Source organism: Dendrobates tinctorius, unplaced genomic scaffold (assembly GCF_039654945.1).
Source record: "Dendrobates tinctorius isolate UK_male_01 unplaced genomic scaffold, ASM3965494v1 ptg000205l, whole genome shotgun sequence".
Lineage (NCBI taxonomy): Eukaryota > Metazoa > Chordata > Amphibia > Anura > Dendrobatidae > Dendrobates > Dendrobates tinctorius.
This window is the reverse complement of record NW_027361872.1, coordinates 12,350,329-12,360,523: the sequence shown is the minus strand read 5'-3', so window position 1 is coordinate 12,360,523 and position 10,195 is coordinate 12,350,329. Positions and strand designations below refer to the sequence as shown.

Here is a 10,195-nt window from a genome sequence, read left to right as displayed (position 1 = left end):
TGCCCGCCAGCTTATACCCCAGGCAGGTGTGCAAGTCACTAGATTATATTGATATATTGTAGCACTAAACAATATGACAAGGATACTTAGAAAGGCCACTAGTGATAATGATTCACGTGCTACAAGTGCAGTAAAAACGCTTACACTTTTGTAGATAACATGCACAATTCAGACAATCCCATATCCCCCACCTCCGTACCATATAAAGCCAACTCCGTGCAGAACTTGCATATTCAGGTCATATAAACACAATGGGCTAGTTATAAATATGGGATTTCAGAAAACAAAGATCTATGAGCTGGGCTTGGACCAGACATGGAGGAAATATCGTAACAGCTCAGCTGTTGCTGTGCAACATCAACAGCTTGATGAAGAGACCTGAGTAGTCTCGAAAGCTTGCAATGTATTACCATCTTTTCAGTTAGCCATTAAAAGGTATCAACTACTGAGGACTCTCAATCCTGAATATTTTTCCGTAACAGCTCAGTGAATGCCTCCAAATGGCAGCTTTGCTCCTGTTGTAATAAAGCTGTTGGGTAACAGATTCTAATGGATCCCAGTGATTTCTATTCGGCTTATACACTGGGTACGTTCCTTTAGACACCATAATGGATCACAATGATGGTAAAATTTAAATAATGGCAATTTTGAAAAAAGTGCCAACACAAGGAAAAAAAGTCGCCAATGTCCACCCTATTGACTCCACATCCCAATGATGCCGACACAATGATTGTAAAAATCTTTAACTGACTTGACTTTGCAAACAGCTGAATAGATCTCAAGATTTGTTTTTCTGAAAGAGTAGGCAGATTCGTTTGATGTCCACCACAGGGAAAAAAAAAAGAAAAAAGGTCCATTTCGTATCAAGGGGGACAAAAAAAAAGTGGACTTTTTTTTTTTTTTTTTTTTTTAAAGTAACAGGTGTCATCAAATGGGGGAACAGAGATTTATAAACAGTCATCAGATTTGACACAGTAAGCATTCACACATTTTAACAAGAAAAAGATTTATATGCAAGAATGTAAGGGCCACTTTCGATAGAGACAAATAACAGCTTTACTATAGAAACGACATCCATACCGATCAGGAAGGGCGATCCTGCACAACTACCAGCTCAAGCATGGATCTGGGCCGACCCTGCACAGCCACCAGCCCAAGCATGGATCTGACATTCTGATGATGGGCCGACCCTGCACAGCCACCAGCCCAAGCATGGATCTGACATTCTGATGATGGGCCAACCCTGCACAGCCACCAGCCCAAGCATGGATCTGACATTCTGATGATGGGCCAACCCTGCACAGCCACCAGCCCAAGCATGGATCTGACATTCTGATGATGGGCCAACCCTGCACAGCCACCAGCCCAAGCATGGATCTCACATTCTGATAATGGGCCAACCCTGCACAGCCACCAGCCCAACCATGGATCTGACATTCTGATGATGGGCCAACCCTGCACAGCCACAGCTTGGATCTGACATTCTGATGATGGGCCGACCCTGCACAGCCACCAGCCCAACCATGGATCTGATGACAACACAATCCCATTAAAAACAAATATGTGATATGTAAATATATATATTTTTTTTTTAAATGTGCGTGGTTTAAAATTTCCCCCTCAAAAAAACTTGCTTTAACAATTTGTTTTCAAGACCTAATTTAAAGACCAGCCACAACAACAACAAAAGTGACAAACACATGAAAACAAAAAAATATATAATGTATGAATTTACACTCTTCTGGTTTAGCAAAGTCTTTGGAAACATTCAGTGTGACAAGGATATGTACTAATCGCACAGGTCCTCACGATAAAAGCAGTGCAAATGAGAAATCCTTCTGCGAAGTTTAGACCATGCGCTCCCATCTTAACAGTTCAAACTAGAGTCTTGCAACCTAGACCAAATCTTAATCATTTCTTGGGGTTTCCTAGGATGGACCAAAATTAAATTGGAATATGAACATATGTTATTTTTTTGTTTCTCGTCTATATCAAAAGTCTTGAACCCTTTGTGTTTCTCTGGAGCGAGCCCAAGCTTCTCAAGGCACATTCCAGTATACACGTCATCAATAGGATAAAGGAGAACTCTATTTGTTGCATTGTAGAGTCTTAAAGCAATATTGCCAGAATAAAGGAAGCCTCCGCCCCCAGCGTAGGGTGGGTAGGACCCTTCATACAGACGCTCAGGAATGTAGTACTTTAGCTTTTTGTCCCTATGAGGTCCAGCATCCTTGATCACATCCCCAACAAATAAATCTTTGGCTTTTTCTACCGACAACATCTTCAAGTAATCCAGGATCTGATGTGTATTCACAAAAACGTCATCGTCTCCTTTAAAGATGAACTGAACATCTGTACAGGAATGGCTTACCCACTTCAGAAAGAGGACTTCTTTAAGCGTTAAATTAAAGAAAGTGTCCTTGTAATTCCACAGAAGGATGTCATTATACTTCTCGCTTTCATATTTTATTAAGCCAGAGAGATCGGGATGATTATCCTCCTGAGGAGTTTCTCCAAGGAGAAACACCCTGACAACAGTCATATTGTTAATTTTAATTTCCTGGCCCCAAGACTCCCGTATGGCTTGTCTTCTATCAAACTGTGGTGTAAGAGATTTGATGGCCAGCAGCAAGAAAGGCTTATCTTTACACTTATCTGGCTCATCCAACACCAGAGAATAGTTCTTACATCTTAAATAATAAAGGAAGTCTTTAAATCTGTCTGGCAAGTTCTGAAAGTCTTTGATTTCAGACTGAATATTTGTATCCATATCACATGAATTCAGGAGACTTGCGTTGGAAGCCACCATCTCTTCCACGGTAACATTATTGAGCAAGTTTAGAATTGGATTGTACAATCTGTCCAGCTTTTGCTGCTCTCTATTCCAATAAGCTCCGCTTGCTGCGCGTTTCCTCCAGAACTTGCCAGCGGGTATTAGAACCTGTCCTTTCGCACTTTTGTCTTGGCTGTCGCTTTTTGAAACTTCGACAATGACATAAATGAAGAAATTTATCATCATTAGGATCCCCACCAGCCTTAATCTTCTCCTTCCAACACTCATTTCTCATACCTGAAAGAAGAGAAACAGAAGTCAGGTAACGTGCAGTGCACAGTGTAAGAATATGCTAACTTTTCCATTATTTACTCGAGAGTTGACTAGACATATGAGGTTTGTTTGTCTGTCACATCTTACTAGTGGTCAAATTTCAAATTGTCCATTTGCTTTAAAAAAAAAAAAAAATATATAGTACATACAATTTTTTCCCCACACAAAAACATTTTTTCTCTTCATTTACAGAAGGCTTATAGCTATCCTTCATGCCCACGATTTGAAAAAAATGCCTTCAAAGTGTTGCTGCTTGGTGGTCCAGGTCCCAAGACCCCCATCGATTGCTCAAAACCTAAATCTGAAGCTCTTAATGAGTCCCGGGCAGAGCAAAGTAAGGGCTCAATAGTAAATCTATAGGAGTGTACTGAACGCACCCAAACTGAGCCCGTATACTGCGCAATCAGTGGGGGGCTTCATCACCCAGACTCCTAATTAGAAACACTTTGGAGTCCATGTAACATTAAAAATTTTAAAAATGGGTCATCAAGTACAGACCAACACTTAGAAACCTTTGAGTTTGGGTATCGATTGGAAATTTTGTATTGGGGCCCACAAGTTACATCACTAAAATTGTCATGGAAACCTTGGGCAATTTAAGTCACCAAAAGCAGCAATAAGGACCCCCTATCTGGTCTCAGTGCTATATAAGTGCGCATAGGCGTACCCCCAGTGGGGCAGGCAGTTGCCCCCCCCCTAGAAGCAGTAGCACGCCACACACCTATCATGAGGCCTGGCTACCCATTTTTCCTGCCGCCGGCCCTTTAAATCTTAGGGCACAGCAGCTTTACAGGTGCCCTGTACATAGGGGGCTAATAATAAATTTTTATTTCTATAACGCCGACATATTCCGCAGCACTTTACATTTCAGGGGTTAATAAGAACGCCTGACGTTGAACGTCAGGACGTTCTGTGAGCGCTCTGCTCTCCTTATCTCCCGCCCCTGACTGCAGCGCGCCGCTGAACCTGAACTATCAGGTCAGTGACGGCCTTAACTCGGGAATTCTGAGGAGTGTACCCCCACGATCCTGAGGCAATCTACAGTGTCATGAGACAGGACAGGGGCTGAGCTGCGGCCGATGTGGTATACAGGGGCTGAGCTGCGGCCGATGTGGTATACAGGGGCTGAGCTGCGGCCGATGTGGTATACAGGGGCTGAGCTGCGGCCGATGTGGTATACAGGGGCTCGCTGCGGCCGATGTGGTATACAGGGGCTCGCTGAGGCCGATGTGGTATACAGGGGCTCGCTGCGGCCGATGTGGTATACAGGGGCTCGCTGCGGCCGATGTGGTATACAGGGGCTCGCTGCGGCCGATGTGGTATACAGGGGCTCGCTGCGGCCGATGTGGTATACAGGGGCTCGCTGCGGCCGATGTGGTATACAGGGGCTCGCTGCGGCCGATGTGGTATACAGGGGCTCGCTGCGGCCGATGTGGTATACAGGGGCTCGCTGCGGCCGATGTGGTATACAGGGGCTCGCTGCGGCCGATGTGGTATACAGGGGCTCGCTGCGGCCGATGTGGTATACAGGGGCTCGCTGCGGCCGATGTGGTATACAGGGGCTCGCTGCGGCCGATGTGGTATACAGGGGCTCGCTGCGGCCGATGTGGTATACAGGGGCTCGCTGCGGCCGATGTGGTATACAGGGGCTCGCTGCGCAAGCAAATTGTAATAACTAATAAAGCACTGCTATTACATATAATTTTCTTAAAATTTTCGATTCATTCACCTTTTTTGTTCTAAAATTTTGCAACCTGAACGACCATGGCCTGCCCCCCACCTAGTTTTTATCCTGGGTACGCCCATGCAAGTGCGTATGTGAGGCCTTCAATAATGGATTTGGTGAAGTACCGTAAATGCGCACGGTGTCCATGACAACCCAGGCAATGTCGTCACCACACACTTAGTGGCAAATCTTAAGGCTTTGGGCCTGTAACGTCAAGTGTCATACCCCAGCATAGGAAAAAAAGCATAATATAATTAGCTTTCCCCCCCTCTTTTTTTTCTTCCAGCTCATACCAAAGGCCTTAATCAGCTCTCAATCGGTGAGGGGAGAGAACTAGGCTAAGAAGTGTCAAACATGCCAGGAATTTATTACATCAGTACACTGGCTGTTTGGTACTAATCCATCAGACTGCAGGAAAAAAAAATAATGTTCATCACTGCTCACAGTTGTCCTGAAAGTCACCTTCAGCCATAATAGCTCAAGGTTCCCCAGAACATATTCTAAAAATAAAATTTTCACTAGACCACTGCAGCCTGTGATGACCTGCAGCGGTCAGGTGACATGATGTTCAAAGTTCACCTGACCACTGTAGCCAGACAAAGATGGAGACAGATGAAAACAAGCAGGTGGGAAGGTGTATATAAATGATTGGCCCCGACATGGAGCACAGAGCGCTTGTACTTGGCTTGAATAGTCATTCTGTGCCGACAGAGACCCTTTAACTACTTTGGCTTTTTCCATCTGTACACACTGAGCCAACTGTGGTGTGTATATAATATCCAGTACAATGTCAGTGTAGGAGCCACTGGCTCCTACCAGGTCCTGATCGGGTCTGATTGTAGAAGGTCGGGTCAGTTTCCTCTATCAACTAGTATCCGCTATACCTCCTCCAGCAAGCAAGGGAAACCATACTGAAAATTTGCTATGATAAATGTCTCCTTAAGGTGGTGACACTAGTGTATGGCTGCGTGCACACGTTGCAGATTTTCTAGATATACCTGAAGCAATCCTGATGCCAGCAAAGTGAATGAGAAGTGTCACGCACACCTTAGGGTCTATGCCCATAATCAGGAACTGCAGCGGGTTTGACGCTGTGTATTTATGCAAAGTCAAAACTGCAACGGCCAGACGTGACAGCATAGCGGATGGGATTTCTAGCGTGCACAGACGCCTGCGGCTCACCCGCGGAGACTGACATGCGGCGGGTCTCTCCAGAACGCAGCATGTCAATTTCTCTTGCGGAGACTCGTCTCCGCAACAGACATTACATCAATAGAATGTATTGATTGCGTAAATCCAAATGGTTCAGTGAATACACACGGATTCTCCTGCGTTCAATAGAAGGCAGTGCTGCTAGTTCCGGATCGTGGGCCCCCGGCATTACTTATTTTTGACTTGCAGATTTTGTGCAGAAAATAATCTGCAGCATGTCAATTCTCCGTGCGTTTTTCACCATTGACTTCACTCAAATTAGTTAAAAACACAGGACAAAAACAAAGCAATGCTGTGTTTTTCCTGCCAAGAGCTGCAGAAATTGTGTGAACATAGCCTAACAGCTTAAAAGCTAACACTCAAAATTATATCAAATTATTAGCTGCCTGGTCACTAAGGGGTCAATCCACCTCTTGAAGTATTTGTAGCGTCTACGTACATGTACATATGCGTCTGATATTGTGCCAACCATCAATTAAATCATGCAATGCAAAATAAAAGGAAAAGCAGGCTTAAAATAACTTTGAAAAATATATTTTTTTTAAAATTAAGTCCTTCGGACTCCTTCCAAAGCAGGTGGTATGCAAATACTCGGATGCAGCCTGGAGGACGATCAGTCAGGCCTGCAGCCATCGTGCACAGACAATCACTAGCATTAAATTGAAGGGAAATACAATGGGGTTTTTTCCCTTCACAACCGCAGCTATCAAGAGAAAAAAGTTAGTATTTCCCCATAACTGACCACATATTAGTCATTACTTTAATTGTGTGTGTCTCAACTCCAGACATGGAAAGATCCCACAATATGAGAGGTATAGTAAATCGCAGTTCTCCTGAGACCGAGCAACACAAAACGGTGTGCAAATAGAATATACAGAATGCATACATATATGCACCCAATGTAATCTCCGCACCAAAGAGGTGAAGTCAAGGAATTATGGAAAACACAGGATTGATAAACAGGTTAAGGATTTTTTTTTTTTACTCACTTAAGCCCCCGTTACACACAGCGAGATCGCTAGCGATATCACTGAAACGTCACTGGTTTAGTGACGCAGCAGCGATATCGCTATGTCTGATACTTACCTGCGACCGCTCCCCCGCTGATTATCGCTGATCGCGCGAGAACAGCCTGGACCATTTCTCGTCGGGCGCTTCCTGCTGGGCTTACTGTGACGCCGACGAGCGACGCGTGGATGCCAGGGCTGTGGAGTCGGTGCTCATTTTGGTGGAGTCGGAGTTGGAGTCGGTATAAAATGGACCGACTCCTAAAATATATAATAAATTGGGTACAGTAATTCAATGCAGTATGTGCTGAATATTTTTTCATAGGAGTTTGGGAAAGTTCTGAAATTTCCTATAAATGGCTGTTCTATTCCTGATCTAAGGCTACATTCACACTCAGCGTTTTTCCTGTGTTTTTTGAGGATACGTTTTTCAGCTGCAAAAGCAGATCATCTTTTTAAAAAACTGCATCACCTGAAAGGTTTTTGAACTCATAATGTTTTCAATAGCAAAAGCAGATTAGAAATCTGCTCTATCCATCCATTTATCCATATCTGTCTATCCATATCGTATCTGTACCAAAAAGAATGAAAACCGGGTAGTACACCAATATATATTCTGTTCTAAGTATCTTGATTATTGGATCATAAAAATGATTAAAATGTCTGAGGTTCACATTGTACTACAATAAATTTTTCACTTAAATATAAGCAATATGTGTGGGAGTCGGAGTCGTTGTAAGGGAAATTGAGGAGTCGGAGTCGCAGGTTTGGCTTACCGACTCCACAGCCCTGGACGCGGGCAGGAGGACGTCAGGATCGCCGCGTCTGACAGGTAACGACCACCGACCCCTGCTATGTCGGTGGTGAGATCTGCCTGTGTGGCAGCTCACTAGCGACCACTTAGCGATGTACCAGCGATCCATATCGTTGTCGGGATCGCTGGTGCATCACTTAGTGTAACGGTACCCTTAGACAGTGTTTTACAGACAATGTCCCCATCGGGGCCCACAATCAACTATAAGTATTGTCTATTGAATGTGGGAGGAAACCCATGCAAAAACAGGGAGAACATACAAACTCCTTGAAGATGTTGCCCTTGGTGGGATTTGAACCCAGTACCCCAGGGCTGTAATGATACAGTGCAACAAAATTAAAAAAAAAAACTATTAGTTTTGGAATACGAGTGCCTCCCCCCACACACACTGGCTGCTAGAGCCAACGCAAAGCTGTTGGTGTATCTGGAATGGAGACAACATAACATGGGTCTGGCCACAGTTAAGTTAGGCAACCACACACCCTAATCCCTGCGTGACATTTCCTCCTGATATTGTCAGATTCAAAGAATGACGTGCAGTGATCCATTCTGTGCTAAAAGTGTAATTAGACGTATATGCCTAGCCGAAGGACAGCGCCTACACAAACTATTGGAAGGCGTCTGCATGGCATTGAGCGATGCACCAGACATCTAGCTGTAGGTCATCCACTGACCTCATATCACCACCATCAAAGACCATAATGGTGCAGTGCAAATCAGCAATGGAGGCCTAGCCTCTTTAGAGAGGAGTCTGGCTTTTATTTTGGATGCAATTATACCCAGAGATTGGTCTGGATACATGGTGTCCCAGGAGACATTTTTCAGAATGAAAATGCCAGTCTACCTGGTTAAATCGTGCTACCATTGCCTGCAGCGTCAAGAACTTGTCTCCTATTGCACATCTGGGACGGCATTGGTCAGAAACTGCAAAGGGAGCTGCCAGCAACGGATCTTGATTTATGTGCCCAACTGCATTGAGCATGGCAGAATATTCCTCAGACAACCATCAATATCCTCACTGATAGCAGCCAAGGCGTGTAAGGCCTCCTTCACATATCAGCGTTACCGGTACGTGTAGCATCAGATTTTTTTTTTTTTTTTTTACGGATACCACATGTACTCACTCAATCTATTGTGCTGCACAAATGACCAGGCGTGTGCTCTGACCACGTGTCCATGAGATTCACGCGGAGACATGTCCGGTTGTATTTTTTTTGTTTGTTTTTTAACCAGCAGCACGAAAGACAAGAACCAATACAAGTCTATGGGCCTGTGGAAAACACGTACAGTCCACGGACGGTGTCAGTGTGTTGTACATGTTGGATCAGTGTGCCAGCGGGACTGGTATTTTACTGTACAAATGTGCGCAAGGGGCCCAAGTGTGGCGATTTCTGCGCACGGTTCTTATGCTCTATTCTGAGTAAAATCGATAAGTTTCCATTTCTTTGATCATTTGAATATCATCTTTCCTAGCAGTGTTGCAATTGAAATATTGAAGAGTATGTCTAAAATTATATATATATATATATATATATATATATATATATATATATATATATATATATATATATATATATATATATATATATTTAAAAGATACTTGGAACATAAATTGGTCAATTCATGAGAGCCCACCAGCTCCATCAAAGTGTATCTTTCTATGATGGGACCCTAAACTGAATACCATGCTTCTCCTGGGCTAAATGCCTCCAAATTTAAAGGACAAGAAGGATCCAGCACTGATTTAAAGACAGCCCAAGGACTTTTTCAGACGATATAAGGATATGACATGTGCGTGAAACACGGATGTCTGAATGAGGCCTTACAATGTATATGGATGGGAGCCATCTTCAGAGAAGAGCCCCTTTAAATCAGAACAAATGGTTATATCTGAAGCTCATAAATGGACTGATCTTCCAGTTTGAGCCATCATGGAACACAGTAGTGTTGTATGACAGATTAATAGATTTTTACTATGAAGACAGATGCACTTTGGGCAACCCAGTTTTACAGTCTAGGTCCTGGAGGTGGTTTAGTCCCACCATGCATATGATCATTAGATCCAAAAGTCAGTGCTACTCCATTCAGCCATCATCACAGGTCTAATTTATCTGAGACTGTTAACCGCCATGTAATGTCACTCAATGCCAATATCTAAAAAAAGAAAGTGACAATCTTGACCCACATAAATGGTACAAAACATGGCAATGCTTTCGTCTTTCAAGTTAAACATGTTTCTTATGTAAAAAGACAAAAACACACAGATCACCTCCCTAAACAGTCACACAATGGGTGTGGTACAGAGAGAACGTGCCAAAAAGTCGTAATTA

At 43.7% G+C, this 10,195-nt stretch overlaps 1 protein-coding gene across 1 annotated transcript in view; it reads right to left on the bottom strand.

Moving 5' to 3' along the window:
* Positions 1–1,564: 1,564 nt before the first annotated feature.
* Positions 1,565–10,195, bottom strand: part of B3GNT2 (UDP-GlcNAc:betaGal beta-1,3-N-acetylglucosaminyltransferase 2) — a 52,867-nt gene continuing 44,236 nt past the window's right edge. The window contains exon 2 of the mRNA XM_073554039.1: positions 1,565–3,070. Coding sequence (XP_073410140.1) covers positions 1,868–3,061 — 1,194 coding nt within the window. The 5' untranslated portion in view covers positions 3,062–3,070 and the 3' untranslated portion in view covers positions 1,565–1,867. The remainder of the gene's footprint in view (positions 3,071–10,195) is intronic.